Source organism: Crocodylus porosus, unplaced genomic scaffold, assembly GCF_001723895.1.
Source record: "Crocodylus porosus isolate Cpor-Errol unplaced genomic scaffold, CroPor_comp1, whole genome shotgun sequence".
NCBI classification, from domain to species: domain Eukaryota; kingdom Metazoa; phylum Chordata; order Crocodylia; family Crocodylidae; genus Crocodylus; species Crocodylus porosus.
The window spans coordinates 36,902,720-36,925,143 of NW_017728949.1; the positions used below are offsets into that span (position 1 = coordinate 36,902,720).

General features: G+C 39.8%; 1 protein-coding gene across 3 annotated transcripts in view; it reads left to right on the forward strand.

Annotated features, from left to right (window-relative positions):
* Positions 1 to 21,811, forward strand: part of CWC22 (CWC22 spliceosome associated protein homolog) — a 78,196-nt gene extending 56,385 nt beyond the window's left edge. For all 3 annotated transcript variants that reach the window (XM_019554280.1, XM_019554278.1, XM_019554279.1), the window contains 6 exons: positions 10,946 to 11,023; positions 12,496 to 12,648; positions 13,424 to 13,551; positions 15,199 to 15,300; positions 15,396 to 15,580; positions 19,863 to 21,811. In XM_019554280.1, the coding sequence (XP_019409825.1) occupies positions 10,946 to 11,023; positions 12,496 to 12,648; positions 13,424 to 13,551; positions 15,199 to 15,300; positions 15,396 to 15,580; positions 19,863 to 20,452 (1,236 nt within the window). In that variant the 3' untranslated portion in view covers positions 20,453 to 21,811. The remainder of the gene's footprint in view (positions 1 to 10,945; positions 11,024 to 12,495; positions 12,649 to 13,423; positions 13,552 to 15,198; positions 15,301 to 15,395; positions 15,581 to 19,862) is intronic.
* Positions 21,812 to 22,424: the final 613 nt, after the last annotated feature.

A 22,424-nucleotide genomic window follows, 5' to 3' on the forward strand; every position in this document is an offset into this window, starting at 1 on the left:
CAGTCTTTCCCTCCCTACTAGCATGCTCACCTCACCCCAGATTTTGGTACCATCAGCAAATTTAAACAGGTTGCTTGTCACCCCATCGTCCAAATCTCTGATAAAGAAATTGAACAGCGTGGGCCCAAGGACCGAGCCCTGGGGGACTCCACTGCACACTTCTCCCCAGGTCGAATATGACCTATCCACCACCACCCTCTGAGTACAACCCTTCAGCCAATCTGCAGTCTGTGTGACTGTGTAGCATCAATGCCACAGTCATCTAGTTTTTTTAATGAGGGTGGGGTTGGAGACAGCATCAAAGGCCTTGCTGAAGTCCAGAAAGATTACGTCCACGGCAACACCTGCATCCAATGCTTTCATGACCTGATCATAAAAGGCAATCGGGTTGGTCTGACATGACCTGCCCCTAATGAAACCATGCTAGTTGCCCTTGAGCATCATCCCTGAAGCCGGCCTATCACAGATGTGCTCCTTGATGATCTTCTCAAAGAGTTTCCCTAGGATTGAGGTAAGACTGATGGGCCTATAGTTGCCCGGGTCCTCCCTCCTCCCTTTTTTAAAGATGGGGACCACGCTGACTATCTTCCAATCATCTGGCACCTGGCCCAAGCACCATGAGTGCTCATAAAGCCATACCAAGGGCCCTGCAATAACCCCTGCTAGCTCCCTCAACACCCTGAGCATCCGGACCTGCTGATCTGAAGACATCCAGCCCTTCCAGAAGCTCTCTAACCTGGTCCTCCCTAACCTCAGGTCTGGAGGCGTTCCCCTCGAGTCCGTCTTGCATCACAGTGGGGAAGTCCCAGTCCCTGCACAAGAAAACGGAGGTGAAGAATTGGTTAAAGAGGTCTGCTTTCTCCTCTGGCGCGACCACCAGATTGCCCAGCATATATTGCTGGGGCCCCACGTTTCCCGGTGCTTTCTTCGTCCTCCCTATATATTTGAAAAAGGACTTTTTATTATCTTTGATCGTGGATGCTAGTCCTAGCTCTGTCTGCCCTAGCTTTCCTGACAGCCCCCCTACAGGCCTGAGCAGAGAAGGTATACTCCTCTTTGGTGATTGCACCCCCCTTCCACCAGGTCTTTTTGGCTATCAGGCATTCCTGGATGCCCTTGGTGAGCCAGAGGGGCTTTCAGGCACTCTTGCTCCCCTTGCTTCTTGTTGGGATTGTCACTCCTTGGGCCATGAGTATTGTTTCCTTAAGGAATGACCTCTCATCTTGGGCACTGAGTTCCCCTGCTCTCGAGGGCCCCAGCGCCTCTCCCACTAAGCTCATTGAAGTTGGCCCTCTTGAAGTCTAGGGCTACTGCCTTGCTGCAGGCCCTTGACACCCTGCACTGGATGGTGGATTCCAGCAAGTGATCACTATCACTCAGGTGGTCAGGGACCTGGAGGCCGCTTACCAGGTTGTCGCCTGTGGCCAGGACCAGGTCCAACAGGGCATTTCCTCTGGTGGGACTGTGCGTCTCCTGAATTAAGTGGAGGTCCTGTATCTGGGCCAGGAACCTCCTGGAAGGGTCCAACCTGGCTAACTGTTCCTCCCAGCAGATGTCTGGGTAATTTAAATCACCCATGACAGCTACATCCCTTGCCTTAAGTACCTCTGCAAGCGGGCCTGAAAATTCCTGGTCCAGCTCCTCCCCTTGGCTGGGGTGTCTGTAGTAGACCCCCACCGTTAAATCCCTCTCCCCACGGCCCCCTTGTGTCTTGACCCAGAGCACTTCAGCTTGCCCCTCCTCTGACCCCATTCTGCTGGTAGAGGATGTGTATTGCTCCTTGACATAGAGCGCCACACCCCCCACCTTTCCTTCCTTCTCTATCCCACTTGTATAGCTCACGTTTCTGTAAGCCATATTATGTCTGGGTCTGAACTGGCTATTCTGAGGGCAAGTTCCTCCTGTTTGTTCCGCATACTACGAGCAATGGTATATAGGCATTTGAGGCTTTGTCTAGCTGCGTGTGCCACCCCCCCCCGATTTGGGAGACTGTTAGGACCCCTGTTTCTTACCTGGGCACTCCTTGCATTTGGCACCTGTCTTGTTCGGGTGGTGTCTCCATGTCTTCCTGTGGACCCCTACCCCGGCGAGGCTAGTTTAAAGGTTGCCATACGAGATCGGCCACCCTGGAAGAGAAGACACGCTTGCCTTTAGGAGAGAGGTGAAATCCATCCCGCCCCAGCAAGTCCCCCACCCGAAAGCATGGTTCATTATCTAGGAACCCAAGGCCTGGCAGCACCAACTGCATAAGTGCCAGTTGACCTCACCAACGCAGGCCCCACGTCACCGTCCCTGCCTACTCACTGGAAGAAGACAGGAGAATACCACCTGCACCTGTATCTCCTTAAGCTTGTCCCCCAGAGCCTTGAATTCCTTCATAATGCGGTCAGGGTTGCCCCTGGCCGCAACCCTTTAATTAATTAATATTAATCAGAGTTCAGTTTAGCTAAGAAACTGGTCCATGTTATGATTAATAAATGATGTACTTATTTTTTTTACCACATGTCTAAACACATCTGGGAACCTAGGCAGGGTGTTTTAAAAAAACAAATAAATATATATCTGTTTCTTAAACACAAAACCTTAAGCAACAAGCAAGCCCCCACTCCTGTAAAGCAATATCTTTATACATGAGTGGCTCTGACTTCAGTGGGACCATTGACAATATGTCACATTTAAATACACTCTTACAGGTTTTAATCCTGTGTTTAAACATTTTGGTTAAAGAGGATTTTTAGTGGGGTCTGAGTTAACCTATCTTTTACTTTCTCTCCATAACCAAATAAATATTTGTAATGCCTTCTTAAATTCAAGTAAGCTGTTCTAGAAGATTTTGCAGGTGTGAATGAAGCAACCACTGTGTATATGAGACCAAGCACTACACTTTCTGCATCCTCAGAATTTGAATAATGGTTTGAATGACCTTTCTCAGCCTCAGCTTGTGGAGGGGAATCTCATAACTCATAAGCCTGATTTGCATATTTAAGAAATCTTCTTTAGGAATTAAAATCTATTACAGGCTAAGGTGATTTTAAGTATAATATGTTTTATAAATATTTGATATTACTAATCTCTCTAGTAGACATCACATTTTTCACCCTGTCCTCCTAAACATACATATTATATATGTGCAAATTTGTTTTAATTTCACGGAAACTGGTTACCTAGTCAGCCTTTACTGAAAGCTATATTGCTTTGAATTCTAATACACTGATATTCAATTTTTTTTTCTGAGTATTGTAGTCTAATATCATTTGCTATAAATAAGTAGCATGCCATTGATAAACTTCACAAGATATTTTTCATGAAAGTTGCATTTTCACAGAAAATAAAAGGTAAAAATAGCTTCCATTATTGCACTGCCCTGTAGAATCATTTACAGAGATGCTAAACAAAGAACATGTCAAAAGGGGAGAGTATTCATTATATGATCAGGAAATTCATACATCCAAAATAACTTTGACTGAGGGGAGGTAGAACATGGTAGTGTCTATAAAAGCAAGGTGCAAAAGATGCACAGAGGTCAAGGCTGGTCAAAAAGCATGAGGCTGAATTGATTCAGTCTTCACTGGTTAGTCTAAGCTGTGTAGATTGAACCAATAAGCAAGTGAACAGACATTTACCTTTGATTCCAGAAATGCATCCACCTGCCTGTGGGAGCCCAGGCCAGAAGCTAAGGGGTGCTAGAGCATGCCTGCTTGGCTGGAACAGACAGCTTGGACCAAGTCTAGCCCACCAACCCTGCAAGGGAACAAGGGGGGAGGAGTTCCTGAGAGGTGCAAAGCATCCTGGGATTCTGGGGGACTGTGAACTAACTTGAATCTGGAAGGGATCTGGGACAGAAGTTCAATAAACTGATTTAACTTACATCAATTAAGTCTGATACTATATCCATCCAGGTTTATCTTAAACAAGTTTTGGCCACTTTGAAAGCAGTTGATGTGCACCGAACTTCTGTTGTATTACAGGAGCTTCTCATCACAAACTAGTTTATATGCAATTTCTGCCCCTAGCCTTAGTGAACAGTGCAAGAGTATTAGCTAGAATCTTGAGCAGGCCTTAAACATGCAAACATGAATGTATGTGCTTAACTTTAAAGCAGTGTGTCTGCTCAGATGGACCTCAGCAGAGCTGTTTATTAAATAAAGTTAAACTATATGCATAAAATTCTTGCATAATCAGGGATGTGGCGTAAGAAAGTATTCTTGTGTAATTTTGCCAATCTGTTCTTTTTTGTACTGCTGAATATCTTTGTGGATGTATTATATAGGCAAACTATGTGCTATAATTACAAAACACAGTTACCTTTTTAATTACCGTGTAATAATTACAGGTCTAATATATGCAGGGGTTTGACAGCATTGCTGAAGTCTAAGCTAATTGCTGTGGAATTTAAAAGCAAGGTATTAAGGAGAAAGTGGCAATTAAAGGACAAAATAGTTCAGGAAGCCCAGAAGCAGAATAACTACATGACAGACCCAGAGGCAGCACAGTAACTGTTTCAGCACAACTGCCTGCAGTTTGCTAATAAGCCAGATGCTGCTAGAAGACTCTTTCCAAACTTTCCCAGCTATGAATCTGAATAGTATTCCTAGCATCCAAACAAAAGAAGAATGAAAGAAGTGTAGTATGCTGTGGGGTAAATGGAACCCTATGACAATTATTTTTCAGTAAATAAAATGTTGCTATTCCAGTATATTTTTGTTGAAATTGTAAACAGTTTAAACTCCATTTGTTATGTCTCTTCTTCATCACTTGGTGTAGCCAATTAAAATAAGCATCGTGATGGTTTTCCTTATTCAGGTATTGTAAGGAAAATAGCCCATGCTAACAAAGTACACTTTAAAAAAAAAAAAAAAGAAAGAAAAGTTTGAGCCACTTGACTGGTAAGGCAAATATGGCTCTGATTATCTGTTTAGACCAAGGCTATCAAACATGTTCCCCAAAGCCTTTCTGCCTGGCCTGCCAGGCTACCAGAAAGCACTAGAAGTTGGGCCCCTTGGCCCTCGTGGGCATGGCAGTCGGCAGCAAGCTTGGCTCACCACCACTGGACCCTGCACTCCTGCCACCCTTAACTCCCACCTGACATTATGCTGCTCTCTCCTCTGCAGGGCCCTGCACCACCTCCTGTTCCTGCTCCTGCCCTCTCCTAGCGGGGTCCTGCAGCCCTACTGCCACCTAACCCCACACTGCTGCCACTGTGGTAGCCCTCATGCCCCAGGTTGGATTTGGCCCACAAGGAGCCCTGCAATCTAGATCCAACTTGGGGCAGCACATGAGTTTGCCCCTGTTATAAATGATAATAGGCCTTAACCTGTTTAATGATAAGATAGGATAGTCTAGTCTAGGGCAGTGGTTCCCAACATGGTGCCTTTGGGCGCCATGGCACCCTCCAAGGTTTATTCAGGTGCCCATGTGCATTTTTACAATCAGTAAAAATTATTATTCCAACAAAAAATGCTGTCTCTGCTGATTTGAACTCAGGCTATGCTCAGCAGCCGCCAAAATGAGACTGAGTCAGTCTGACTGATGCGGTGATAGAGTGATGCTTACTACTCCCTCTCCAAACAAAACTATGTGCATGCTCATATCCAGGATTCTAAATTCTAAACTTTAATATTCGTATTGGCGCCCGCTGCTTTTTCTTTTAAATTCAGATGTGCCCTTGGGCACATAAACATTGGGAACCCTTGGTCTAGAGTTGCTTGTATTTGCTTGACTGCAGTTTGGGTAAGAAAAGAACTGCTAAAGAAAATGCTCAGGTGAGAGAATGTCTCAAGGTGCCAACCATTTTTTAAAAATGCAAGAAAAATGGATTAGGAAAAAAAAATCTAGGGTAAAGGTTGCCTTCAATGCATCTAGTGGTTTGATGATAAACAAAGCTAATTTTAGACCAGATAAAACTTATACAAGGAATAAGACTAGGCATACAAATATTAATTAGAGTACCACCTATTATTAGGAATGCACACACACAACATATATATACTCTACTGCTTGGCTAAAGTATTAAGAAGCTTACTAAATAAAGAATACACATGCATGCACACACAAACACACACAGAGTGTGTGTACCTTATTTAGTAAGTTTTTCCTGGGATGGGGAGGGCCAGAGAAAGACAGGTAAGAGTATAAAAACCAAGTCCACTTTGGGATTTTTACTCTTTAGTTTTGAACTATGGTTCGGTCGGTAGGTAGGTAGTAGGTAGGGTTGGAAGGGACCTGAGGAGATCATCGAGTCCGACCCCCTGCCATGGGCAGGAAAGAGTACTGGGGTCAAATGGTTCTAGCTGAATTGCCCCCATGGAAGTGTACTTACGTTCTATTAAGCATGCATTTTTTTAAACTTAGATAAGACAGGCTGTTAAGACAGGCCACCTGTTAGAGGCTTCTAAATTATTTTAAGAGGTTGAAAGCAATTTAATATTAAAGTTCCTAATATTGATGAGATTTGTTATGCCTTTAGATAAATCATTTTAACCATTTGCTTTATATGCCTTATCTGCACTGTTTAGTCATTTATCTCTTTCCTGTATTTTGTTATTGAATTTGCTATTAATAAAGTAGGTATTTTTATGTTGTAAGTATTTAACTTTGGTGAGACTGGCTCTTTGTACTTTTTCTTGGTTCTCAGAATCTATTTGAGAGTCATCAGCTTGAAAAGCATGAAAAAGGTGACAAAATCAGGATGGGAGGATTTTTTTTTAAAGAAGTGTGGGGTATCAAGGGCCCGGAGTAGCTGCTTGGTAAAACACCCAAGGTTTTGCCCATACACACCCCCAACTTAACTAAAATTGTATTTTAAAATGTGTTTCAGCTTCTCTTGGTTGAACCTAATTTGTTTTTACAGGGTTAATCTAATGCAAAAGAAATTACTACCTAAACTGTAGGAAGATTAACTACATACAAACTTGTATTAAGTTTAAAAATACACTGTTACTGAAACCAGGAAAGGTACTTGTAGATAAAGCCTTAGTACATTATAGTGCTAACAAGCATGAGGGAGGGAGAACTTGAGAGAAGACAGATGATAATTTTAAAGAAAAACGTGAGGCAAGCTGTTGATATGAGCGTGTAGGAAAGGTAAGATTGTTCTTCCTAGCTGTAGTTATCTCTTTTTCCTGGTTTTGTGTGTGATTTTCATTTAAGAGGGTGAAAAGAGCAACGAAGCAGGCATTTTGGAGACGCTACTTTTTCTAACTTACCTTTCAGTCCATTATACTTGGGGTGTCCAGAAGTGAAGCTTGATAATAGCCACTTGGTGCCATTTGGGCAGTGTTGCATAAGAGCATTTGAGTAATACAGAATATAAATTGTCAGTAAAAATGAGGAATAAATGCACTGGCTTGCTTAAGCAAGTAATAGCATTAAATTGCAGATTCTCAGTGGAGAGGCTTGTTAACAGTGTTATCATTGGGAGCAAAGAAATTAGTAAAGTAACCTTTAAAGTCATAAATGAAGCTAAAATTGCTGTGTGAACTTGTCACGCCTCTCTAAAAACAATTAAGTCATTTTAAAGTTTGTTAATTTTTAATTTAGAAGACAGTTACTATAGACCTAACCTCACTGTTTTGATAATGTGAGCAAGTATGTCTGTGGGCAAATCTATTTTCATGTGTATTGTTATTCAAGATACTCTCCTAGAAATCATTGTAATATTTAATTAAAATGTTAAAGTATTTAATTACTGTAAACCACAGGGGATACCAATGTTGTAATTGCTTTTAAGATGAGGAAAAAGTAATTTGTTTTGCCAGTCGTGCCCACTGTATTAGCGATGGCATCAGCAATTTCCCCTGTTTTATTGTTTGAAAACTGATTAACTGCAGCATTACTGTGAAACAGGAGGGTAATATTAAAAAAAAAAAGGTTCATATGCATTTTAATATATCAAACTAACACAATGTGACAATGTGGGAAAGAATGGCCTTAAGGACATTTGTAAGTTTTGTTACAATATTTACCAAGTATTTGCTGGAGTCTCGTTCCCTTTTTTCTGTTTATCACTAGATAAATGCCCTTTTTGTTTCAAGCACATTCTTTGGGAAGAAATGTTTCTTTTCAGAGCACATGATTGAGAGAATGGTACAAATTGGAGCATGTTAAATCTGATAAATGTTATATTAAGTCTGTAAACCGTCTTTGAATGGCTAGATCTTGACAGTTAAAGTTAATGATTCCCTCGTTACTGTGACTTCCCAGTTTTCAGAAAATTTAAGTGTATTTTCTGTGTTTTCACAAGGAACTTCCTAATTACTCAAAAAAGACAAATCTATTTGAACTAATTGTGAAAGATACATAACTGATTAGCTAATTTAGGAGTTGCCACCCTGCTGTCTTCTGGCTGGATCTGCCCCATAGAGCCTTTTGATCCAGCCTGTGGATGTGGAGCTTTTGGTGGCATTTGACAGTCGGGGCTTCAGCAGCAGTTGCTTTCCTCATGCCAGTGGTGAGGGAAAGCAGCAGTGGTGTCTGAGTCCCAGCACCTGGCCTCACACCCACTGGCCCACCTCTGACCTGATTGGGTCAGTCTGGCCTGCAGCTTTATAAGGTTGCTAACTAGTGGCTTAATTTAATTGTAGCTTTTTGGCACATTTCTTTTTTCTAACAAATCTGATGAGTCATCACTTAAGTACTAGGGCTGCAGAGCTAAACAAATAGATATTTTGGTGACAGGGTTTAGATTAGCCACCTGCAAAAGTCTTTAGAGTTGGATTCTTTTTAAAGGATTTGGGAAGCTAATGTCCTATTTTACTTTTCTGTTAATGTGCTAAACTATGCAGGAAAACAGAAAATAAGAGTAGCCAAATGGAATAAATTGCAGTGGTGCTTAACTGTGCAGTTTCTCCAAGGTATCTCTGTTTATATGAAAATGTTTTCTTCCATTGTCCTAAATATTAATAACTGCTGAAAATACATCTTAAATAGTTTATACTTACTGCTGCAGGGACAGATTTTAGTCCAGTTTACACAGCTGTTCAAGGTAATAAGGAGGTGTAAGATGCCTCCTGTCTTCTGCTAAATATTTAGATCAGGACTGTTCACCTTCTAAGAAACCACAGGCTGTACGCCCCATGGACTGCACCAGTGGGGACTGTACATCATGCTAGTGAGGGCCACGAGCCCCCAAGGCTGCACACCACATGTGGGCAGGAGGGTGCTTCCACACTCCTGCACAATGTAGCTCCCCCATGGCACTGTGCCACACAGAAGCTCTCCAGGCTTTGGCTCCCCTGGCACTTCAGGCTATGCTGTGCTATCCCACCCCCAGGCCTGGGTTGGGCAGCAGAAGCCAGGGAGGGAGAAGAAGCCCCAAGATCCCAGCTGCTGTTGCAGTCAGAGCAGTAGGGACAGTGGCATCTGGGTGGGAGCCTGGGAACTCCATGTTAACCCCTTACAAGCAGTAATGCAGCTTACTGGCTGCTAGGTAGGCTGCTGGCTGTTTTGGATCCCAGGTAATAGGGCTTCTGGTAAAACCATAATCAAGCTCAAAATGTGTGTGTATTCTTTTGATTCGCAATAATAGCTGTAAGACTTATTTTTGTGAGAGACCAAATGACATATCATATGTGAGTTTTAAATGACTTAATTGTTAAATTATATGCATTTTAGCAATTATTATTTTAAATAATGTAACAATTTAAAAACACATTTAATTTAATCATCAGTAAAGCTGGGATATTTTCTTCATAGAATCATAGAAGTAGGGTTGGAAGGGACCTTGTAGATCTTCAAGTCTGACCCCCTGCCAGGGCAGGAGAAAAAAAACTGGACTCAAATGATCCCAGCTAGGTAGGCATCAAGCCTCCTCTTAAAGACCCCCAGGGTAGGAGCCAGCACCACTACCCTTGGAAGTTGGTTTCAGATCCTAGCTGCCCTGACTGTGAAGTAGTTCTTATGGATGTCTAATCTAAACCTCCTCTCCAGCAACTTGTGGCCGTTATTCCTTATTATGCCAGGGGGCGCTAGGGGAAACAAGGTCTCCCCCAAACCCTTCTGGTCCGCCGTAGTGAGTTTATAGACTATACATAACAGAGTAAAAGTCTGCATAAAAATGCTTTGAACAGGAACGGTCTTGTAACTTTTTTAGATATTAAGAATAGTTGCTCATAGTGATTTTTGACTGTTCACAGAATTAAAGAATCAAATTAATTTTTGAGATGTATATTGTATTTTTCTAGTTTTAGTGAGCTGGCTTATTGGCTTGTCCAATAAGCCAGGGTAAAGGATTTTTGTTTTTTGAAAGTATTGCCATTGTGTTGGGGGGGAGGGAGTTTCAGTTCTCCTTTGTTTTTATTTTAGGATGTATACAAGTCTATTTTTATGCTTATACTATTAGAAAGTCCTTTTTATAATACTAAGCAGGAATAATTGTACCCGTTGTTTAGAACAGATTGAAAGTAAGCAATTCATTCAGAAACCAGTCCTGCAAAAATCATACATACTGATTGCACACAGCTACTCTGTCAAAGTCACCAGTGGTGTACAAAAAATTAAGTCTGTTCTTTAGACTTTGCAGGATCAAATTCTCAGGGTTTGATCTTGATGTATTGAGCATCCTCAGCCAGTTTTATGCTCAAGTTCAATTTTAAACCATATCAGGTTTTGTTCATTCACTTATACTGCACCTTTTTTATTTGGGCAGTATCCATTCTTTAAAACGGTTTCCCCTTTGCAGTCAGTTTTCTCAGTAAATTCATATGGTTGAATTTATAACATTCTTTCTTTGATAAGATTATACAGGACTATAAGTATGCAAGTTTAGACAAAGTTCATATTCAAGTCCCAAATAACGTCTAAAATAGGAGAAAAGCAGGAACTACTGCAATAGCCAGTTACTCTTTTATATAAATATTCTTGTTTTAAAGCTGACTAGTACAGTACAATGTTTTTCTGCTGCTACAGAGAATTTACGTAGAAGAATTTTTATTTTATCTTAATACAGAAAGAACTCTGCAACATGATTCTTGACTGCTGCGCTCAGCAACGAACATATGAGAAATTCTTTGGTTTACTGGCCGGGGTGAGTTCCATTTTAGTCTTTATCTTTTTTTTTTTTTTTAATAGTAAGAAGCATATTAGCTTAGAATGACATTGAAAGTGCCCATGTAAGTATCTGATACTTTGTTAAATCAAATTGATGATTTTTTTTGATTACTTTCTGAAATTGGTTTAGCAATCGTGTATGATTTTCATTCCTGACTCCAAGAGAAGACCAGACTTTCCACATTCTTTTTTTCTTTTTACCTTTTTATTTCTGTCTTGTAGAGGGATGAACCAGCAACCAAAGTGTAATAGGAAGAGAATAGACCCTATATAGGAGAGAAAATATTAGGGCTTACTAAAAATTTTCCAGCAGCTGCGGGAAAACAGTATTTGTGGTTTCCATTAGTTTTTTCACTTCATTAGGGTTGCTTAGTTAGTTTAGATGCTAAGATGACCAACTCCTTCCTGCACCATTCAATAAAGAAACACATCTATTTTGTTGTGGTTTTTTGTCATCAGTTGTGTATAATTGGGTATTACTCTGGTTGCAGTTATTTATAGGAAGCGCTATTCTTCGTACTCCATCTATCATTGTAGCTGACTCTGACAGTAAAATTCTACATAAATAAAACTAATGGGTATGTCCATACAGGACAAGGCAGCATTTATGCAGACAGTAACATGCTAGCTAATGAAGCCAGAACCAGAAGCAGTATGGCTGTACTTGTGTGATGCTGTGCCTGAGCAAATAATTAGTTCTGCTGAAAAGTAGGGCGCAATCTTGTCACGGTACTGTTCTAGCTTGGCTGTCTCTGTATATGTTACCTTGTGCCATATACTTATATCCTTTTATGTCCCCTGCAACTTACTGAAGGTATCATTCCTTTCTAGAAAAAATTCAGAACATGATTGCTGCCACTGTGGTTGTGCAGAGAAGCATATTTCCTCTTGTCTTTCACCCAGCACTAGTAGAAGTAATTTTAAATGGCATTTTGTTTTCTTACAAAGCATTTTGGAACTCGTAACCATCCAAATAACAGCATTGTTGAAGCAACTTTTGTTCCTTATTTTTTAGAATGCCATTTTTGCCTAAAACATCCTGACTCCACACTCCCTACTGCCTCTCTTAGTTTTAAAATAACTCTGATATGTTATGAAAAATGTTACACTTTGTGGTATGGTATGGTATGGTATGCTAAGAGGTCACATTAGGTGAGAATACAGGGTATGAAAGCTGAGAAAGTAAAAGCAATTATCTTACAGTTTGCAGGTCAAAATTGGTAATTATTGCTGTACAGTCCAAGATTAGTCTATAGTTTGTAAGTTGCTAATGACAATAAATTTATTTACACTGCTCTAAATGCCTCCCTTCTTGCTGCAAATATCTGCTTAAAAGGAAAGATTTGCATAAAATACTTGTGCTATTATGTCATCTAGATTTAGATTATTTGCATATATAATATTTTGTCTTGCTGACCTGGTTGTCTTAACTGTACAATATTATTTCAGCGTTTCTGCATGTTAAAAAAAGAATACATGGAATCCTTTGAAGCTATTTTCAAAGAACAGTATGATACAATCCACCGTTTAGAAACAAACAAATTAAGAAATGTTGCCAAGATGTTTGCTCATCTACTGTATACAGATTCGATTCCTTGGAGTGTAAGTAGGCAAGGCTATTGTCCTAGGTTCCTCTTTAAATACCAAATCTGTTGTTTTTTAGAAAAAAATTATGTATTGTGTTCACTGTTCTTGTGTTTTGAAATTTAAAATTTGTTTCTGGGATCTGGGGCAGTTTTTCTAATGAACATGCTGAAATCCCAAATAGGCAAACAGTTTTAGAACTCAGTGTCATTATTACCTAGGAATGTTTCTGGACAGGAGGAAACTAATTATCTCCAAATTTCTGGAAGCTTTGGGAAGTAGCTTTTCTGGGTAACACTTTATTTGCTAAATACAGAATGGAGAGGAGCATTGTGCATAAGGATAATCACTGTGCAAATGTACATAAGGTATTACTGAAATGCAGCCACATATTGGGTAGAATCTTTCAGCCAAATAGTGCTACAGAGCAGCTAAAAGAACAGAAGTTTTCACCAAAGATTGTAGAAGACATTCTTATTCTTGAACAAAATACACTTGATCGTTTATTGTACAAGTAGTGGTTATTTCAGATGGATGAAGGATCAAGGTTTTAAAGCCTGAAATTACTAACTGGTTCATAAGAAAATCTGAGTTTATTATTTTAATGGAAATGGTTACAAAACTATTTTGCAGAACTGGAAACATGCATAAGTATTGCCACAGTTTTTAGATGGAAGAAGCCACTTGTTCCTGTAGGGCTCAGTGTCTGTGTGAGCTCTTTAAAATCCAGTAGGAAAGGATGTACATTTAAGGTTTCTTTTTGTTGTCCCCCTACCCGCTTTGTAATTTTCAGGTCCTTGAATGTATAACATTAAGTGAAGAAACTACCACATCGTCCAGCAGAATTTTTGTCAAAATATTCTTCCAGGAACTTAGTGAATATATGGGACTTCCTAATCTTAATGCAAGATTAAAAGATGAGTAAGTTAAAAAAGAAATATTGAAAGAGAATCATCCTATGAAAGATTTTACTTGCAAAAGTACTTACTGAATTCTCTGAATTATATTTATTAAAGAAAAACATAAAATGTTAACATGAAATTAAAGCCCTGATTCAGCAGATTTCTATGCACTGAATAATTCTACTGAAGTCAAGAGACTCTTCCTATGAGTAAATAATAGAACTTCCCAGATCAGTCTCTGTTCCCTTCGTTTTCTTCCACTGCTTTTCAACTTGCTTTAGTTTGGAGAATTGCTGTGCATATCTGTTTGCATCAGCGTAGCTGCCAAGGGTAGTAAGAATAGTCTTTTGGCAGAGCCTGCAAGAGACTCTAGAACCACTTATACTTGTTTTTATGAGATTTAATTACTCATTTTTAAATATAGTAAAGCTAATACAGTCTCTTATGCCTTTGTGTATTTCAGTAATTATACAGCGCTGAGGATTGTGCTAGCTGTTAGGTTATTTTTGAGTGTTTATAGCTTATTCTTTTTCTCTGTACAGTAAAAGTTGTGTTATCCAGCATCCCCTGGGAATGGGGGATACCAGATAACAAAATATGCCGGTTAATTGAGCAGACCCGGCTGCCTCTTCTCCCGCTGTGTCCCTTCACCCCTCCTGCAGCATCGCTGCCCCCCCTCCCATGGGCCTTGCAGGCCCCGTGGGACAGGGAGGTGGGCCCCACACAGCCTATTATGCCCCCGGGCCATGGGGGCTTGGCAGCACAAGCTGCTTTGCCCTGGGCCGTGGCAGCTCGGAGAAACTGGAAGTGCCACGGTGGGAACTTCTGGTTTTACTGTTCCTTACAAGCTGGCATGCTAGTTAACAGAGCATGCCAGCTTGTAAGGTGCCAATTACCAGAGTTTACTGTATTAACATGTAGCTAAATTAGGTACTTAGTGACCCAATACTTGCTCTGATTTTCAGGCTTATTTTGGGAATTCTATACAGAAACAAGTGTTGTTAGCTGTGCTAACCTAAAGTCAGGCCAAAGTTTAGGGGGTGGGCATGTTGAAGACTGTTTCAGAGAGGCATATGCTTTTGTAGGCAACAACCTACTACATCACATATTAACAACACATTTGATGAAATAGGTTGTTGCCTATGAAAGTTTACACCTCTCTGAACCAACTAGTGACTAAGGTACCACCCCCCTGTACTTTCCACATGGGAACATAGAACTGGCAAGGACTTCTTGGTCATAGAGTTCAGTTCCATTTATAGTAGGCTACCATGTTATTAGCTGGGATCTGGGTTTTTTCCATTCATGATGGAAAAATGTGGTAAAGTCCGGATTTTTTTCTTTAAAGGAAAAAAACACGGGGGAGGGGGGTCCTCTTGCAGGCTGGCAGAGTTAGGCACTTACTTTGTCTTCTTAGAAACTACCACTATATTGTGAAAATATCTCTAAAATTCTTCTGAAAGAACATTAATTTTAGCAGACCCAGAAAGAGTATTACTTTTTTGATGTATCACAGGGTTTGCAAAAACAATTGCACAAATGAAAACTCTTTTGGTCCAGTAGATCTTCATGTGGCTTATTTTTCCAACAACGTTTGTTGAAGTTAAGAGTGGTGTGAAGCCTGAGGTTTAATTCAAATGTTTTATTTTGTTTTTTTTTTTGTCAGAACACTGCAGCCCTTCTTTGAAGGATTATTACCTCGAGATAACCCAAGAAACACTCGATTTGCTATCAATTTCTTCACTTCTATTGGTCTTGGAGGACTAACGTATGGCTTCCTTTTGTTTTAACTCTGATTTCACATTTGCTTGACTTGCTGTTTAAGGATTGAGGGAAATATTGGTTTTTGTTGTTGTTTGCTAGGGATGAATTACGAGAACATCTAAAAAATGCACCAAAGATAATTATGACCCAGAAACAAGATGTTGAATCATCAGATACCTCCTCATCTTCCTCAGAGTCAGATTCCTCTTCAGAATCGGATTCTGAGAGCATCAGTAGTAGTACAGAGTCATCCAGTACCAGTGATTCTTCTAGCAGTGATTCAGGTATGAAGCAGCAACTGCCAGTTATCTTATGCTCTTTACTGGGTCTGTATAAACTTTGTATGGGGACAAATAACCATTGTTAATCACTTATGTGTTGTTAGCCTTCATGCTGTAAAAACTCCCAGCACTAATTGTGATTAATTCTAGGAAAAAGCAAAATAAAGTGTTTTTTAACTATCCTATTTTTCATTGTAGAAGTTATAAATACTGTGTTCAGTTTCCAGAGACCAAAAAGAGGGGCATTTTATCTTGCGGGCTTTTCCTTCAGCTCATGATCTCTATTGCAAAATGTTGAACTAGAAAATTAGCATTTCCTTTCTTAACTTTTGTTTTATAAAGACTGGGCCACATCTTTTGGAAGGCTGACTGGTGAACTGTTAATGTTTGCACCTGTAGGGCGGGTTGGTTGGTTTGTAGCTATAATGGGTCAGTTCTTATTTGGAGGGGTTTCTTGCCATGTCCATTAAACTCAATTTCTTTACATTTGATTTAGCTTCTTTACAAATCTCATTTACCAAACCCGTTTACAAATTCTTATTCCTAATGAACAATGTAAAATGCCACTATAACAAAAACTCCTGTCTTGTGAGAATTCTCCAAGGGCGATAAACTTTTGCTGACGAGTAGCAATATAATTATAATTACTATTTTTTTCTGAGGTTGGTTTGCTGATATTAAATCTACTGTTTAACATGAAGCATAATAAACATTGTTAATCTAAAATGTTCCTGCTAGACCAGTCCAGACTGGTGGTCTCCTGAATTGCATGTTATATGAGAGCAGATGATAACACAGCATGAACTTCTGTAGTTAGGATCCTTGCTGATTCAAAACTAATTTTATTTATTATATAATATTAAAAGAGAATGCACTGATTAATAAATATGCAGGCACTACAAATTACTCATAAATTAGATATGCATTTTTGTTCTCTGTTGAAAACTTGCTTTCCATTGTTTTCATTAGACAGCTATTATATTAATGACTAAAGGAGAGCACAGTTTAACAGGGTCAGAGAGGCGTTAGTTCAGCAAAGAGCCAGATGGTTCCTACATAGACAGCTGCAGCTCTGCTGAGCTGCTTGATGGGAACCAAAGAGGTAAGTCCTTAGTGATAAACCAACTGAGTCTGCAGTCTGCCAGTGAGAGCATGTTTTTTTGTGGATTTAAGACATTCTCTTTCATCATTTTGCCTTTTTTCTCATTCAGAAACAGATTTATAAAGACATTCATTTTCATGATCTCAGCAGTATGTTTTCATTTATTTATACCACAAGCTGAAATATGTCAAAAACTATTATTAACTAAGTTGCTGGGTATAACACTTTTGTGAGAGAAACGGACCTTTTTTATACCTTTATGTTCTCTCATGGTGTAAACTTCACACAGTTCTCGGTTATGGTTCAGATTCTTAATGTTTTTGCTCATTTTTATAGATTATGATGACTCAGTGGAATTATGGAAAACATTTCTTGGGGGCGTTCTCTTAATATATTTGTCAGCTCTTTTTAATAGTGTAGTTAGTACTGATCTAGCAGCTAGGTCTGGCATTTTGATGCTTGTTGCCAGGAGCTTCGGTTGGGGAACAACTTAAGAATTCTTGCTTCTTGTGCTGGAAACTTTGTACACATGTGATGATTTATGGAGTAGGAGCTAGAGAAATATGCTGTTTTTTTACAGCAGAAAGGAAATGAACTAGATACAAAAACAGTTCTGGTGTAGAAATGTTTTTATTCTGGTTAATTTCCAAAGTGAATGTTAAAAGACGACTGAAAAACAACTTCGGCTTCAGCAATATACTGAGTTAAACTGCTAAACAGGATTGTATTGAGGAGATAACTAAAGCTGAGATTGAGTGACACCCAGTAAAAAAAAAAAAAAAATCTCACCTGTCAGCAACTCGGCTATAACTGGCTACAGCTACTAAAGCCATCCTGGTGGATTAACAAGCTTGCATATGGTTGAAAAAAAGAAAAGAGAGAAAAACATGTAACATATTTTAAAATATTTGACTTAAGCTACTGATTTAAGTACATCATAAATGAAGTACTGACAACCCTGAAATCAGACTCGGAGGGTTGCATTTAGACTATATTACTGAAACCAGTGTAATGTGAGTGTTTTACTTGTAGCTCATAAAGGCCTTGTTCTATTGACCAATTGGCATAATAAAAAAAAAAAAAAGATTTTTGGCAAAGTCTTGATGTGTTACAATAGTGAGCTGGGGATTAGTCTTTTGTTCTTCCACTGAATCCCCTTGCAGAACTAATGGTCTCCTCTCCAGTTGCCCAGTGAGTGTGCATTGTTTTAAATGCTGTGACAATATTATAATTGGGGATCAACCTAAGTTGCAGTGAGCAGAGACAGTTATGTGCAGTAAGCCTGCCCCTCGCCTTTGATTTTTGTCAAGAGGGGCAGGGCCTGTGATGGGCAGCCCTCTCAGCTAATCAGCAGCAGTAGTGGTGGGCAGCCACTGTCATGGCTGCCCCCAACCCCTTCTCACTTCTCCTTCTGGCAGGCTGTGAGGGCCATGTCTAAGCAGCCACAAGGACTGCTAGGTCCCACTGGGGAGCCAGCATTTTATTTTTAGCAAGTTGGGGTTTTTTAATATTTTAGTTCACAGATTTCATGGTTTCCATGAAATCACAAATTAAGTAGGACCCTCATTATAATGTTAATATAAGCACTGTGATCGCGAACACCTTGGAACCCACCTCTTTCAGTCCCCAACATTTTAGGCATCTACATTAATAAAAATCTTTGTCAGCAGGGCTTTTATGCTGTAGTGGCACCCACAGCTGCACAAATCTGACTGAAGCCCCTTACTCCCCTTGTCATCTAACCAAATAATAGACCAAAGCACATAGTTTCCACCCAAAACCGTAATTATGTTCCACCCAAAATCTTAACCTAATAATTAAATATAAAAAAATACAAAGGTAATGGTAATCTAAGTGACCTTTTACTTTTGGACCAGCTGATTGGCAGATCTGACTAATAAATGCACTGCATTTGGGAAGTTTCTTTTACTTCTTTGTTGCTAAAGTTGCCAGTGATATTCAGCATTAGAATGAGTTTTCAGGAAGTAGGGATTTTTTTTTCCCTGATGTTTCCTGGCAGTGGCGATGGTGAAAGCTCCAGTACAAAGTACTGGACTATGTTACTAACAGCATTTTAGGTAATGTAGGTAGGAAGAAATGCAAAATCTTTTTCCCTTAGTTTATGGGAGAAATAAATTTAAGGGCAGTATGGATATATATGTGCTTTCATAGACAAACTAAATAAGATTATATATAGAGAAACAGCACACATAAGCTTTCATAAACCCAAGTTCACTTCATGAGATGGTGTGAAAGACTTACAGAAAGCAAAATATAAGGAGGAGAGATGAATTAGAATACAAGAGGCAAGAGAAGAGTGAGAGAGTGCTAGGAGAGAAAAGCAAATGAGCAATACACCCAGAGACAGAAAGGGTGTCACAAAAGCTAATCCAGGTAATAAAATAAGAATCCATAGTCCCTGTTTAAACCATACTTAACACAGTCTAATTTGTGTATGACTTCTTGTACCATAGTATCCTGTTTGAACTGGGTTTTTTTTAGTTTTTTCTCCTGAGAACAGCAATACTGAGGTCAGTAATGGATTAGTGAATTAAGACTGATTCTCAAAATATGGTTTAAGGAACAATGGTACATAGTCTGTGGATCAAGCTGTTCCTCAATTCCTCCCCAGCCCCATTTTCAGTTGAAAGTTTGATAAATATTCATGGTGATCTTTGAGGAATATTGAAAGTTGGCAGTGAAAAGTGGGAGCTCCTGTTCCAAGACTAGGATAGATGATATATGTTCTGATGCAACATTACTGTCATTAAATGAAGGTTGGGGGTGGGCACAGGCCAACATTGAAGCCTAATTGATGAGGTATTCAATTAGCACAAAATGTCAGGTAATCTTGAGAATGGTGGCTGGTTCACAAAGTTGCCCCTTTCCTTATAGGTGTTGTTTAGCTAATTCCTTTATTTTTAAACAACAGGCCTGCTGCTACTTAAAAATAAAGCGCTGACTCCCCAGTAGAACAGGGGCAGATTCTCCCAGCCTGTTTGCAGGTACATAGTTTAGGGAAGGAGCGCCAAGCACATTGTTTATCCCTGTGGACATATAACTTTTAAAGTGTGAAATTTTGGTAAAATGTTTCTCCATAAAACTCCTATATATTTTTAGCTTGCTGGTTATGTATAATTAAGGAAATTGAATGAATTAAAACACGTTACTTTATATTTCTAGATGCTGCTAAAGGAAAAAAGAAGATGCAAAGGAAAAATAAAGAACACGATAGAGTTACCAGGAAAAAGCAAAGCAGTAAAAGAAAACAACTTGAAAAGAAAAAGGAAAGAAGGCAGCAGGAAGAAAGAAATGATGTTGAGAGAAAGTCAGAAAGAAACGTCGACAGAAGCTTGAGAGATCCAAATAGGAGAGATGAGGTTTCAAAATATTCCTATCGCAGAGATGATTCCACTGACAGAAACAGTTACCGAAGTGGAAAGGACAGGGACCATGAAAGAAGTAGGGACTTGGAAAATAAACACAGTACTTCAAAAAAAAAGAGAGCAGAGAGAAGAACTTCTTTTTCTGATAGTGAAAAGGACAAAGCATGGAATAAAGACAGTGACCATCACAGCAGAAGAAAGGAGAGGTCCAAATCTAGAGAAAGATACCGAAATAATTCAAGTCCCAAAGAGGAACAGCAGGAAGACCGATATCGAAATGGTGGAGAGAAACACTCAGAAAAATACAAACGATATACAGATCAATACAGAGAATCAAGGAAAAATGAAGACCGGCGAAGGGAGAGTTCTCCACACAGACGAAAATAACATAATGATATGCAGTTAGACATGAACATGCTTGGTTTCTTTTGTTTTTTGTTTTTTTGCAGCTCCAACTTTTACATTTTTAAATCTGTTACTGAACTGTCTTTCAAAGGAGATTTTGTACGAAGTGCAAGTTTATAAAGTGCAAGTTCATCAGATCTTTTTTCAGTACCACTTTTTTAATAATTTACTGTACTTGCTAAGGCTTGGGTTAAATCTGTTCTTTGAGAGAGTATTTTCTTTTTGAGAGCAAAACAGTTACACAGGCCTGGTTATATTTTGTAAATAAAATAATTCATCTCAGTTAAATTAGTGTTTTTGTTAATTTGTAAATTTAGTTAATTTTTCTAAATTTTATAAGTTTTTTGCATCTTTAGGCATTTGTTCTCTGAATTTGTTTTGTGGGTGAAGCAGTTTGGTCCACATGGAGAAGGGAGAAATTGCACATTACTTACATACCAGGTGGGCCATCTACAAAAGGGTATATATACTCTTTGAACTGAAACTACATAGAAAACAAAGAATTAAAAATAAGCCATTTAGAGTAAAAGCATGACATTTGTCAAAACGTGTAGCTGAAGTACGGTAAAATGTCACACCACCTGTATACTTAACGTTAAATGGAATTATTGTGTGACCTTTTCAGGGATGTCTTGCTGACCTGCTGATTTAAGTGGTAAAGCTCAGATAAGTGTTTTTAAGAGGTTTACCCCACTCCTCCCCACCTCCTTTAAATGCATCAGTATGAGTACTGCAGTCTATACAAATACATATCCGCAGTATGGAGTATCCTCTCTGGACTGCATGGCCTTCCATCTATATTACCGCTTCCCAAGATCCCACCTGGGATTCTGACCCAAGAAGGGGTCACAAGCCCCATTCTGTCTGAGTTGGGTTCTCCCTAGAGGTCAGATCATTGATGCAAAAAATGGGGAACTGCTGATTTAGATTCACCAATTAAACATGGAGGAAGATTCAACCAGAGATCTGCCTTATGTGCCCATACCAGCTGTGTTTTCCCTTTAAATTTAAAGAATTGTAACCTAGTGTCTATAAATTTCATAGTTTCAAGGCATAGGAACTTGCTGTTCTGTTGCTCTGTCCATCCTATTTTCAATTCTAAAATAGAAAGCTTAAAATGTTAGCATTCTTATAAAGATGCAGAAAAGCCCCCTGATTTTGCAACCAGTTGACTTGAAGGTCATTTTACTCTAATTCCTATTACTACAACTGCTAATTTTAGCAGCACTTCAGTAGCAGATTTGAGAAATACATGAGGAGGTGCACAGCAGAAGCAAAATATCCTCCAAAATTCCTTCAAGGTGAGATTGATTGGAACAGTGCAAACAGGTCTCCTGGTGGAAGAAAACCCAGGTTCACCAAATATTTCATTAGGCCTGAAAAAGCAGTAGTAAATTAAAGCTGTTGCACATGTGACAGGGTTTTAGTTTCCCTATATTAAAATGGTGGGTTTTTAATTGTGATGATTAAAAACCCACTGCTTCAATTTAGGGGCTTCCATCACTGTTCCAGCAAGGGGCCTGATCCTTTTTTTTTTTTCTTTTCAGTAGAGCCTGCCCGCAGCCGGGGGGTGAGCTGCCAGAGGGACCTGAGCTGTAGAGGGTCTCCATCCTTCCCTCCACAGCAGTGGTGCCCCCCAGCTCAGCCAGGAAAAAAAGGATCAGGCCCCTCGCTTTTTTTTTTTTCCAGGCAGAGAGTTGCTGATGGGCCGAGCAGCCCCTAAGCTGCGGGGGGCCCCGGTCCTTTCCTCCGTGGTGGCAAGGCCTCCTGGGCCGGCTGCTAGTGGGCTGGGTGCTGCCCCATCTCAGAGCCAGCATCTGGCCAACTAGCAGTCTGCCTGGGCGGGCCTGAGGGGTGCCACCACCGTGGAGGGAAGGACCAAGGCCCCCCACTGGCAGCTTGTCCCCTGGTTGGCTGTGGGCAGGCTCCACTGGGGGCAGGGGAAAAAAAAGAA